The following is a 12,350-nucleotide window of genomic DNA, read 5'->3' as shown; positions in this document are numbered from 1 at the left end:
GTCTCACCTGTCCGCTATTCACGTATCCTCCCTCCTCTCCACCCATTCATTCTCAATCCCTTTCAAAAGTCTCCTCCTCCTCCACGGCTGGGTCATATATATTGCTGATGCCACAGGGATTTCACTTCTCTCCAGGGATGTTTTATGGGAGTTGTTGCCATATTTCACAGTGTTATGATTGAGTATCACCCTAAATTGAGGAGCGGCACTTTCCTTGTTTAACAGTAAGACAGAGAAACTTTCTTCTTGTTTTGTTAATATGTTTTGTATTTATTATTATTATTATTATTATCATTATTATTATTATTGTTGTATTTTAAATAAATACATATGCAAGAAATCAGTACCTAAGTGATGAAACAATCCTGGGACATTTTTTTTCTTCTTTTCGGTCTGTAACTCACCTCAGTTTGTGTCTTCCAGTCATAAATCAGGTGTCAATGTCTCCATCTATGGCAAGATCTGCTCCGAGCGAGCTCAACCATTGGTGGAGCCAGCTGAGGTTTCGCCTTCAAAACAAGAAAGGATGGAACGAGATGTTGGATGAGACATTTCTGCTTCACACAAAACTGTAAGAAATCAATTAAATGAATGAGTTACATCAGACATCACTATGGACTGCTTTCAACAACCGAGTATATTTTTAATTATACGTAGTTTGATTAGTTGTTTTTCTTCTGTCTTTCTTCTCTCAGCATGAATGACATACCTCTCTTTTACGCGGCTAAAAGTAATAGTGTGGGTTGTATCAAGAAACTACTAAGCTGTGCATCCACTAATATTTTTGAGAGAGGTAAGGCTGTGAATTTCAACTCTGCTGCTAACTCATTTCAGTGTAGTGTTAAGTCTGCTGTGAGTAAAGAAGTTGTAATCTTCTGATTAAGGTGCTCTGGGAGAGACAGCGCTTCACGTCGCTGTGATGAATGATAACCTGGAAGCTGCTGTGGCTCTGATGGACGGAGCTCCTGAACTCATCAACGAACCCATGACCTCCGAGCTCTTCCAAGGTTGACACTCATAAACTCAAACACAAACACAAACACAAACACACCTCACACTGTCATTGGATTTCCTTTCTGGAGATAGAAATGAGAACATGGAGACTGACTAGGAAAAGATATTGGACATGAAAAAAAGATAGAGAGAGAAAAATTGATTGAGGGAAGTTTACTGATTTTGGCCCATGTGTTTTCCTACTACCTCCATTTAATACGACTTCTTATTAGATTTAAATGTGAATGTATTGCATATTATCTTTTTCAGAATAACACAAACTATTTGAAAATGAAGAAGTATTTCATATGGATAATTTAAGAATAATGACAAATTATGTACAAGCTAAATTTAGGTTTGTCCAGAAATGGTTTTTAAAAAATGCATTAAATACAATTCTGAGAGCGTCAAAGATGAACTTTATTCTAAAAGTTTAACTAATCAGTTAAATCTGTGGAGATTTTGGTGTAACTGATATCAAATAGATAGCATTGTTGTAAAATTAAACAACAAACCTTTTACGCTTTACTCAATTTTTACACCTCATATTCATATTGTTGTGGTTTTAATCACCTTGAATTTGAATCATTTACAAAAGCAGCTAACATCAGCCAAACATTACCCTTAGAGAGAGTCGATAACATGCTGAACACTTTGTGCAGCCAAAACAAGTATGGGTTATAGCATTCCTTTAGCACATAAGGAACTGGAATATTTATATGACGGACATTGACACACAATAAATACATTAAATTAAACGCTGTTATTTTACAGAGAACTAATGCATATCGTCTATTTCTACTGTCTCTGTCTCAGGTGTTACTCCTCTCCACATTGCTGTGGTGAATCAGAACATCAATGTGGTCCATCACCTCATCTCTCGTGGGGGTGATGTGGCCACACCAAGAGTCACTGGCCTTTACTTCAGGAAGAGGATAGGGGGACTCATTTACTATGGTAAGTCAGCATGAGTTAGCATAAAATGTGTGAGCGGCTGCTGTAGCTCAGCTGTTAGTCATCTTGTACACAAGACGATGTTAAAATTTCTCCCAGTGAATGTGTGTAAAAAAAAAAGTAATTCTTCATCAAAGTATCTGTAAAGTAAATATAATGTATGTTTTTGTGATGTGATAAACAGATGGTGTTTTTTAAAATGTGTATTTTGGTCAATAGGTGAGCATATCCTGTCTTTTGCTGCATGCACTGGGAATGAGGACATTATCTCCATGGTGATCGATGCAGGGGCCAGCACCAGGGTCCAGGATTACCGTGGTATGAAATGTTGCTTCTGGATTCAGAGTCCACTGTGATCATAATCTTTGTTTCAGATTTATAATTGAATTATTAATGGCATTCTGGCTTTTTTTTTCTTCTTCTTGTCTCCTTTACACACTCTTTTTTAAAATCTTGGTCTGCTCTCTAGGTAACACCATGCTTCACATTTTGATCCTGCAGCCCCACAAGACGATTGCGTGCCAGGCTATTGACCTGATTATGGCACGCGATATAGAGCTGGACCACCCTGTGCCAATTGACATGGTGCCCAACTACCGTGGCCTTACACCTTTTAAACTGGCTGCCAAAGAGGGAAACATTGTGGTGAGTGAAGCATGGGATGAGGGCTCACAGGTGAACACAGGGTGAAAACTCAACATGAAAGGTGGAGCAGATTATTTTCACTAATCCTATCTTCACTACTGTGATTCCTTCTGTCTCTCTCAGGCATTTCAGCATCTTGTTAACAAAAGACGTGTAGTGCAGTGGAGTCTGGGACCCTTGACCTCTAACCTGTATGACCTGACGGAGATTGATTCGTGGCCAGACAAGATGTCCGTGCTGGAGCTCATTGTGGGCAGCCAAAACAGAGAGGTACAATACAATATACAGTAATCAATCAGTAATTATACGACTGAACTGATGCAAAGAGGAATTTAATACTGATTTCTGTCCTTTAGGCGAGGAGAATACTAGAGGTGACCCCAGTGAGGCAGCTGGTCAGTCTGAAGTGGAACCTGTATGGAAAGCATTACTTCAGGTACAGTTTGATGCCAGTGTCAGAAATAAAACATCTGCACTGTGTATGCGTACTTGTTTTAGAAAGTTTTCTCTCTTTTTCTGTTCCAGGCTGCTGCTGCTTCTATATCTCCTGTACATCATCACCTTCACATTGAGCTGTGTATATCGCCCTCTAAAGGATGCTCCTGAGAACTACACAACATCAGACATGGACAAAACCATCCGAGTCCAGAAAACACTTGAGGTATGGAAATACATTTCAGTGACCACACAGAAGCCTTGTTGTTTCAAATATATAATCCTCATGAAAAAGTCATATAAAATCAAAATCTAAGCACACAAGTACAATAAAACTACAAAACCCTTTATCTATTCCTATGCACAAGTGTGTAAATGTCAAATTGTGCACCTGCATATGGCTTACAGATTAATAATAATATGCTTTGAATATTAATACAAACTCTATTTCTTCTTCCCATGCCTCAGGAGAGTTATGTGACATACAATGACAACCTTCGGTTAGCAGGAGAGATCATCAGTGTCCTGGGAGCTCTTGTCATCCTGTTGCTGGAGGTCAGTTTATGAAACAGTGCCTCATATTCATGCATACTGTGTGTTACATTACTGTGTATTTTACGCACACATTCTGCTTTATCCTTCTTCTCAACAGATCCCTGACATACTGCGAGTGGGAGCAAAGCGCTACTTTGGCCAGACAGCACTGGGAGGCCCCTTTCATGTCATCCTGTAAGCATACAATGAATTTATGAGCCATAAAATAAAAGATTCTTTTCTGAAATAGCTTCTAAACTTTCTACTGTTTGTGTCTTGACCAGTATCAGCTACGCTTGCTTGGTGGTGCTTCTGTGCGTCTTCAGAGCGAGCGAGGTGCAGGGAGAGGCCGAGGTGATGGCGTTATGTTTAGTCCTCGGATGGAGCAATGTCATGTTCTTCGCCCGAGGTTTTGAAATGCTAGGCCCTTATGTCATCATGATACAGAAGGTAGGGAAGAGCTTAACGTGGACTTAAATGTGTGACATCTTATGAGTAATCTAGATACACACACACACACACACCTGTCCCCATATGTTGTTTTGGTTCTTGAGGTTCACCTATTTGCGTGTCTAGACTGAAGTATGTTGTGTCTCATTTCCTCCTAGATTATATTTGGAGACCTGACCAAATTTATGTGGCTGAGTTTCATTGTGCTCGTTGGTTTTTCCACCTGTGAGTATATTTTGGGTGACATGTACATACAAATATTTAACCCTCACAAAGCTTAATTGAAATAAAGAGAATTAGGCCATTTCTACTCACTCATACGCTTGTTTTTTCACTCTCAGCCCTGTGGATGGTGTATATGACCCAGGAGCCTGAGTCCATGCCTTCATATCGCTCCTTTCCCATCACCCTCTTCTCACAGTTTGAGCTCAGTGTGGGCCTCATAGATCTGCCAGTGGACCACACCATCGACACCCCCCCTATTGTCCATGTGCTCCACTGTGCCTTCTCTGTTGTTTCCTACATCCTTCTGCTAAATCTGCTGATTGCAATGATGAGTGACACGCACTGGAGGGTGGCCCAGGAAAGAGACGAGCTCTGGAGAACTCAGGTACCACTTTTTTAAAAAAGCACACATACAAATAAACATACACTCCTCATTACAATACATTGCGCTGTCATGGTTACAGCTATAATGATTTTACACAGGTGGTGGCCACAACTCTGATGCTGGAGAGGAGGCTTCCCCGCTGCTTATGGCCTCGGCTCGGGGTGTGTGGGATCAGCTATGGCCTGAGGGAGCGCTGGTATCTCCGGTGAGACAGTAGTGCAGTGCCACAAACACAAACATAGGCTTAAAAAATATGGCAAAAATATATATATACAGATGTCTTATTCTGAAGCAGGGCTGCAAAAAACTATTATTTTCTATTACTGATTCATATGTTAATTATTTGCTCTATTCATCGATTAGTTGTTGGGAATGGTCAGAACTGTCAATCAGTGTTTCCAAGGGTGCAATATGACATCCTCAAATATCTCTATTAACAGTCCACAACCCAAAGACATTCAGTTTACTATCATAGAAGACTAAAGAAAACAGAACATATTCACATTTAAGAAGCTGGAATCAGAGAATCTGGACAGCTTTTCTGATGAAATGACTCCAAATTTAGACAAATCTAAATATTTGGCAACTATTAAATGAATTGCCAACTAATCAATTAATCGACTAATCAATGCTGCTTTAATCTGTAATGTCGTGTCATCAGCAGTAAACATTTTGCTGTCAGTCTCTGGACAGAAATGTATTTTTAGACTAACTATTTTCACTGAAAATAATCATACAGGAAGAAAAGCGTTCACTGACTGTTCCACCTCCATATTCCTTAAAGCACTGCAGCCGCAGCTCTCACTGTCTTACTAACGCAGTGCTATTATCATCACTCCTCCACCTACATAAACCTCAGCAACAATTTTATGCATAAAATCCAGGAGATAAGGACTGACGTGAGGGTCAAATAATTAATTCGACCCTCAGTTATAACCAAATAACTCATATTAAACATCAGGACTGGGTTGCAGATGATTGTAAATCCATCACTAAGTTTAAGTGTGTGTGTAAAGTCCTTAAGAACTATTACCTACTAGTGATTGATCACAAGCTATAACATATCTGCCAAAATGAATGTTTATAAAAAAATCTTAACTTACAATTTTTTGTGATTGTTGGAATGATATTATTTTATATATGGCTGCATACCTTAAGGAATTTATGCGTTTTACAGTGAGGCAAGACGGAATATCCAGTAATGCTAGGCTAACCATTGTTCTTTGGTAATTAGACAAATGCTACTGGGATTAATTTGTGTGATTTTAAGGTTTAGTGTGAAATGTAAAGTGTCAAATCAGATATGTCGACCATACTCTGTATTACACCTCTTTTACTCTTCAATCTAAACTGGTCAGATATTAGCACTAATGTTAGCTTGGTCAGTTGACGCATTCAGGTTGTGCATTCACCACCTGGCAGTTAATAGATGTAAATATTTAATAACTAAACTCTCATAAGAACAGTTTTAATTTAGTGCTGTGTAAATCTTCAGTAAATCAGTCCCACTTTTCTTTTTTTTCTTGTTCATTTAGTTGGATGTTTGAGCTTCACTGTGCCGCATAATATATGTTGCTGCTGTTTTAACATTCATCTGCTGACTGGAAATGGAGAGTTTCTCTGAGTTTACAGTGGAAACTAAGTGATTTATTTCTTTATCCACTTTGCAGGGTTGAGGACAGAAACGACCCCATGATGCAAAAGATGCGGCGATACATCAAGGCCTTCTCCAAAGATGATGAAAAGGAAACAGAAGGAATGGAGAAGACTGACCCAATAAAAGGATCGAACCCAGGAACCCCAAAGCTCAGACAAAAAAAGAAAAACTCAAGGCCTTTGTCAGGCTGGCATATGATTCGCCAGAGTGCTTTAAGCTTGCAAATGGGGCATGAGAAGCTTGAGGAGGACCAGGACATTAAATATGTCTAAAATGAGATTCTGCACAGAGTAAACACCTCAGGAGCGTGAAGCATGTCCTCTGTTTTTCAGTCCTCATTATATTAAGTGAACATCAAGTGTTGATGCGTTTCAATGAAGAAGAGGACAACTGGCTCAGTCTGCCTATGTAGTTATTGGTGCAATTGTTCCTGCAGTATTATGACAATGCTATAGAAAAAGAGTGCCTTATTTTTATAGCAATATACAAATATGTAGCAGTAGTTAAGGTAAAATAAAGTGACTTTCAACAGTGGTTGCATGAACATTTTTATATGATAATAAAACCTTCTTAAAACAAACTTACTGACCTTCATTTGCCATACAGCTATATATGGAATCATACAGTAAAATATTAGGGTACTCTGATTTGTAAAAAAGTTACATTCATATATTAGAATACATAGCCTACATGTAGACTAGATAAAGCTGCAAGAAAGTATAACTTAAAATCTAGAAAAACTATCCTAAAGTTAAATATAATACATCTACCGTATTTTTCGGACTATAAGGCGCAATATCAATGAACGTGTCTATTTTCATACATAAGGCGAACCGGATTATAAAACGCATTAAGCGAAACAAAACGTGTGTCAGATAAACTTTATTCATCTTCAGTGTCTGAGTGTAACAGCTGGGCGATTTCAAGCATCAAGCATGCCCGGATCCCTCTCGTCGTTATCCGAGTGAAATGAAAGCTCGGGCGACACTTGAGACTGATATCTTAGCCCAAGCATCCACGATCCATTGGCACATAGTGGCGTAACTCGCCCGGCGTTGCCTCCCTGTCTTGGTGAATGTGTGTTCACCTTCTGTCATCCACTGCTCCCACGCGGCTCGCAATTTAACTTTGAACTCCGCGCGGCTCCTGACTACGGCAGCCGTTATGCGTCATTTTGACAGATTTTTGAGCGCCGTGTACCACATAAAATCGGTTCGAGGTCATGTTCGAGGTCAGTAAACACAACCAGAATTAATATATAAGGCGCACCGGAATATAAGGCACATTGTCGATTTTTGTGTGCCTTATAGTCCGAAAAATACGGTATAATAAAAAAAAACTACCTTTTGTCTTTCTTTGAAGGATACTACTGATTAAAGTGTGCAGTGGAAAGAGTCATGATTTGATATGTTACTGAAGAGTTGATAATGTGTAATGTTTTAAAAAAAGAGAGACAGGTGCTTTCAGAACTGCCGTTGACAGATGAAGTAGGTGTAGACCTCACAGCGAGCTTTCATCCAGTTCTTCTCAGCTGGCTCTGTGCTGCTCAGGACCCCACAATCCCCTTTTGGTTGAGCATCTGACCAGTAACTGCAAACAAAACAAAAAGAGCATTGACTATATATTCACACAATATTGAACTTTCCCCCCCTTTTTCAGTAAACAGGAGATAATCATCAATTGTTTTCTTACTTATCCTTATTTTTTACAATATATATTCTAATTGAACGAGTTGGTCATCATCAAGGTCCCAAATATAAATGTACAAATACAAAAAAGACCAAAGCAATGATGAATAACATCAGTGAGCGCTCACTGTCACTCTGTAGTACATCTCAGAACTCCTGCCCTGAGATTATAAACAGAAAGACTAAAACTCATAGCTAGAGCTGAGACAATTAGTCCATTAATCAATTATGGACAGGTTTATGGACAGAACAGGAGATGGTGATTCACCTCTGTTGCAGCACAGTGTTGTTGACCCAGTTCCATGTGCCTCCTTGACGTCTCAGCCCGATCCAGTATTTCATTTCCCCCTGTTCAGTTAGAAAGGTCTAGAAGAGAGTGCAGCATTCACAAATTAACAAAAATATAAAATGCAAATCATTGTAATGTTTCTAAACGGCATGGGTATACTACAAGGTAATGGGAGGAAGAGAGTTGTAGCAGAATTTAAGTGATATTGGAGCCACCTGAAGTGTCGGGTCACTGATGACAGCCAGAGATCCTCCTCTAGCTGTGCAGTTCCTCTGGCCCTCGTCCCAGTTCAGCCTGAATCTGGACAGGTAGAAACACGATCGGCCCAGAGGTATCCACCCATCCGGACACTGATGGCAGCCAACCTCTGTAAAAAAAGAGAGAGAGATAGTTCAGAAAATGCTCATCCAAGAAAGAAAACAAAGAAACTTATTCTCTGCAATCCATTATCTGTGTGATTAAACTCAGCTGCATATTTGGTTTAAATTAAATAAACATTTCTCAGTTCTCTAAAAAAACTATCACAAAGAGCAACTTCCTCTGTGCTTAAAAAGCAATCATTGAAAGCAGAACTATCACTAAGAACATGGTGATCATGGTGAGAAAAGTATCATTATTTCTTTCTTTCTTTTGTGTTTGTGTGTTTCCTTGGCTTGTTCAGGAATTTATATGTTTTCCACATGACATTCCGCTCACGTTTGGTTTGACGATTTGGGAACCATCTCCGACAATGCTCCATGCTGCATTGCTTGTTTTCTGGTGTGGTTTCCTCTGTCCCATCACAGACCGCAGTGGATCCAGTTTGGACTAGAAATCAGAGCAAAGTGGGAGGAGTTGTGTGGGAAAAACATTTCGTCTTAAGGCTGCAGGCAACACTTTGTAATAATGTTTCATCTATTGTTCTGAGAAAAAGTAGAAAAACAGCTAAATGACATGACTATTGCAGTAAAGCGCTTATTGCAATATGATACCAGCGCATAGTTTCGATAATCTGTTGTTTTTGTACTGACAGTAAACCACACAATCCTCTTATCATCTGGTTTGGTGTTACAAATACGAATGTAGGTTTAAGTGGTTGAAGAGAGATTAATGGCTGCAGATACTCACGTTTCATACCGAGGACAACAACAACCAGCAGCAGCAGCAGGCAGATTATGCTCAGGGACAAGCAGGCAACACGGTACAGAAATACATTTCCCTGAGTCTGATTCCCTGCTGAGGAAAGACATCAGCTGCATGTTAGTGAGACATTTTAAAAGACCACCATCAAGGCTGTAAACACTGCTCCGGCCTACCTTTCTTCCCCTCCAGATCAACTGATAACTTGGATTCGGGTGACAAGCCAGTACCAGCTTCATCTTTCTTATCCGCACCATAATTGCGACAAAATTTGATGTACATGAGGAAACCTGTCCTGGGATTTGTCAGGAAGCTTGTTTACTGTGTCTTGCTCAATCCCCTTTTCCTGCTGACATCCGACTGCTTGCCAGACTGCAGTTTTAAGACGCCCCTTGTCTCATCACCATAGCAACATGACCTTCGTTGATTCCCAAAATATTCATGGAGCACAGTGCTTGACTTGTCCTTTAATTTCCAAAATACTTTTATCTCCTTGTGTCTCTCTTTAAAGGATGAGTGTGTGCGTGTGGGGCAGTGAACCACGGACACATACTGTGGGCATGAGGACATTTTACTCCAAAACAATAGATTAGATTCATTTCTTCAAGTCATTTTAGATCAGAGCTCTTGTCAAAAACATGTCAAAGGAAGAATTAGTTATTCAGATTTGAAACATTACATTTTTGATTAAACCTATTTTGATGAAACGTTTAAATATAAACAAAGCTTACAAAGCAAATGGGTGATTTTACATGGTTATATTTTTTGGTTGAAGAACTGATGCTGAAGCTTTCCGTGCTTCATTTAGTAACACACCGTGCTGTATTAACTGTCCATGTAAAAAAAGAGTGTGTGACCTATTAAACATTTTCAGACTTTTGTTATATTTAAGGTGCATTTTATTAACACAGCTGTATCCACACTGTAATGTAATACTGTGTCTAGTAATGTTATGTAATAATGTTTTTGCTACAGCATACCAACTGGATTAAGATTTTCACAGTTTGTCATTGTAGGAAAATCATATGTGTTACCAGTACCATTACCAGTACCATTACCAGTGGCTCCACTCTGTCCCAGTAAGCCGTGACAGTGACAGTGACTCAACATGCACAAGACCAGGACCCTGTCTGTGTATTAATAGATCTGTCTGTCAGTTTCACATTGATAGCCGGTTCCAGTCTTGTGTTATTAATTCTGGATTACAGATTGTGCTTTAAGTAACGTGCTACTGAGCAATAGGTAAACTGGTAGTTATTTATATTTAACAACATTTAATGTCTTTCTTGAAGTAATAACGTTGGAAAAGTTTCAATACCAATTCAAATCTCAATATTGCAATATATTATATTATAGTTTGCCCTTTATAAAAGCTTTTGTGCAGAGGTCATCAAAATCTATGTCTGGAGGGATGGTGGTAGAATCATTAAGGCACATTTGTGATGATACTGAGCTATACAAATATTCATGTTGATGCTAAATTATTTTAACTGTTATAGCATACTAGGGGGTTTTTAAAGAAGATTTTTTTTAAACTTCACTACACTTTTAATTTAGATATTAATGCACATAAATGCTGGACTACAAACCAACAGAGAGATGAAATAATCAGACACAAAAATTGTAATGCTGAATTTTTGAAAATTTAAAATGTACTAATAAGAGAATAAAGAATAAGGAAATTGAAATCAGCGTCTTTGGAGACAGTATGTTTTATTTCATGAGGTCAAAACAAATATGATTCCCTTGAAGTCACTGTTTTTATGTTTCTACAGTTAAAAAATGACCTGAACATATTTAAACTGTTTAAATGCTGCAGGAATCTGTACAAGAAACAGTGCAGTTTCAGACAATATTGCAGTTTTGGTGCAGTCGCAGTTTGCATCGCTTCTGCTTTCATGTGTTTTTTTTTAAATCTGAGTCACTCTGTTTTCTGGAAAGCACTTCAGTCACGTATTTGTATATATTGCTGATTTTTACATTCCACAGCGTGGAGACCATGATGATGAAAACACTTCAGGGATGTTACGTTATGCTATTTCACTCCAGACTGAAAATGAATGTATGAGAAACCCTGATTTCTGTTTCTAAAGCTTATGAAAAACTCTCACAGAGGCACGCATGCCAAAACATGGTGTGTTCAGGTCATTCAGGTCTTTCAGGTGCACGTTAAACAGAATAAAACCCTGTACCTGCTGTTTTTTTAAGTGGAGAACCAGCAAAAGTAGCTTCTGAATAGATGTCCTCGGTTGCGATTTGTAGTTTAGCATAATGGTCTGGTTCTGCTTTCTCTAAAGCCAAACAAAAATATAGAAACATTTTAACAGAGATGTATACCATTTGGAATTTCCCAAAAAATATTTAATGTATCATAAACTCAAATTTTTCTCCTCTATTTTTTTTTTTAATTTTCTTGTACCTTCAGTTTTGACCTCCAGCATCTGTTCACTTGCTCCTTCACTTTCTTCCTTTTTTTCTTCCTTTGCAGTGACCTCCAGCATCTGTTCACTTGCTCCTTCATCTTCTTTGTTTTTTTCTTCCTCTACAGTGATCTCCTGCATCTCCATGGCTCCTTTTTTCTTCTGTTTCTCTAAGTTTCGATTTGCCCAGAAACGTCAGTTGATAATTATGTAACCTTTCTCTCATGCAGAAATAATTGCCACTAACAAACCGGTTGGATATAAAAAGTAACAAGATTTTAAAAAACTTTTAGAAACGATGACACCTGACCCTACAAATGTCCAGTGAGTTAATGACACTAAATAGCTGAGGACGGAATACTTCCCCATGAAGGTCCTCCTGTCTTTGTCCTTCCCCTAAACCAGATGCGTACTGTGTACAAGTGCACACATGATTTCCAGGATTGCAATTAACAATAGTGAAAGTAGAGTCTGAAAGATGATGTTTGAGTCTAAAACATTTAACCTCTGTGTATCTAAAACAGCCCTGTTGGTATTTTTCAAAAATAACTCAGAA

General features: G+C 38.7%; 2 protein-coding genes across 4 annotated transcripts; one reads left to right on the top strand and one right to left on the bottom strand.

Annotated features, from left to right (window-relative positions):
* Positions 1-437: 437 nt before the first annotated feature.
* trpv6 (transient receptor potential cation channel, subfamily V, member 6) lies at positions 438-6,550 on the top strand. The gene is made up of 16 exons (XM_053326461.1): positions 438-571; positions 696-793; positions 885-1,007; positions 1,810-1,950; positions 2,167-2,265; positions 2,417-2,592; positions 2,716-2,862; positions 2,949-3,028; positions 3,118-3,253; positions 3,496-3,582; positions 3,680-3,756; positions 3,846-4,011; positions 4,170-4,236; positions 4,353-4,621; positions 4,720-4,826; positions 6,292-6,550. The coding sequence occupies exons 1-16, from the start codon at positions 441-443 to the stop codon at positions 6,548-6,550; spliced, it is 2,163 nt and encodes a 720-aa protein (XP_053182436.1). The 5' UTR covers positions 438-440.
* A 1,026-nt stretch (positions 6,551-7,576) lies between these two features.
* Positions 7,577-12,299, bottom strand: si:dkey-26c10.5 (uncharacterized protein LOC563797 homolog). 3 transcript variants are annotated; one of them, XM_053326473.1, is made up of 7 exons: positions 11,794-12,299; positions 11,567-11,665; positions 9,363-9,470; positions 8,952-9,062; positions 8,471-8,622; positions 8,235-8,332; positions 7,577-7,868 (listed from the first exon to the last, which is right to left on the bottom strand). In XM_053326473.1, the coding sequence occupies exons 1-7, from the start codon at positions 11,939-11,941 to the stop codon at positions 7,742-7,744; spliced, it is 843 nt and encodes a 280-aa protein (XP_053182448.1). In that variant the 5' UTR covers positions 11,942-12,299; the 3' UTR covers positions 7,577-7,741. The 3 variants fall into 3 exon arrangements, with proteins under 3 accessions (XP_053182448.1, XP_053182450.1, XP_053182449.1); XM_053326475.1 differs by lacking the exons at positions 11,567-11,665; positions 11,794-12,299 and adding an exon at positions 9,551-9,795 and having other exon boundaries at positions 9,363-9,467; XM_053326474.1 differs by lacking the exons at positions 11,567-11,665; positions 11,794-12,299 and adding an exon at positions 9,551-9,787.
* Between the last annotated feature and the right edge of the window lie 51 nt (positions 12,300-12,350).

Source organism: Scomber japonicus, chromosome 10 (assembly GCF_027409825.1).
Source record: "Scomber japonicus isolate fScoJap1 chromosome 10, fScoJap1.pri, whole genome shotgun sequence".
NCBI classification, from domain to species: Eukaryota; Metazoa; Chordata; class Actinopteri; order Scombriformes; family Scombridae; genus Scomber; species Scomber japonicus.
This window is presented reverse-complemented; position numbering and strand designations above follow the sequence as displayed.

Coding starts and splice junctions, on each gene's coding strand:
- trpv6 (XM_053326461.1), top strand. CDS start 441: ATGTCTCCATCTATGGCAAGATCTGCTCCGAGCGAGCTCAACCATTGG. Junction 1,008..1,809: donor GACCTCCGAGCTCTTCCAAG/GTTGACACTCAT, acceptor TCTCTGTCTCAG/GTGTTACTCCTCTCCACATT. Junction 2,593..2,715: donor CCAAAGAGGGAAACATTGTG/GTGAGTGAAGCA, acceptor TGTCTCTCTCAG/GCATTTCAGCATCTTGTTAA.
- si:dkey-26c10.5 (XM_053326473.1), bottom strand. CDS start 11,941: ATGGAGATGCAGGAGATCACTGTAGAGGAAGAAAAAAACAAAGAAGAT. Junction 9,063..9,362: donor TGTTGTCCTCGGTATGAAAC/GTGAGTATCTGC, acceptor TCTGATTTCTAG/TCCAAACTGGATCCACTGCG. Junction 8,623..8,951: donor CCCAAATCGTCAAACCAAAC/GTGAGCGGAATG, acceptor CTTTTTTTACAG/AGGTTGGCTGCCATCAGTGT.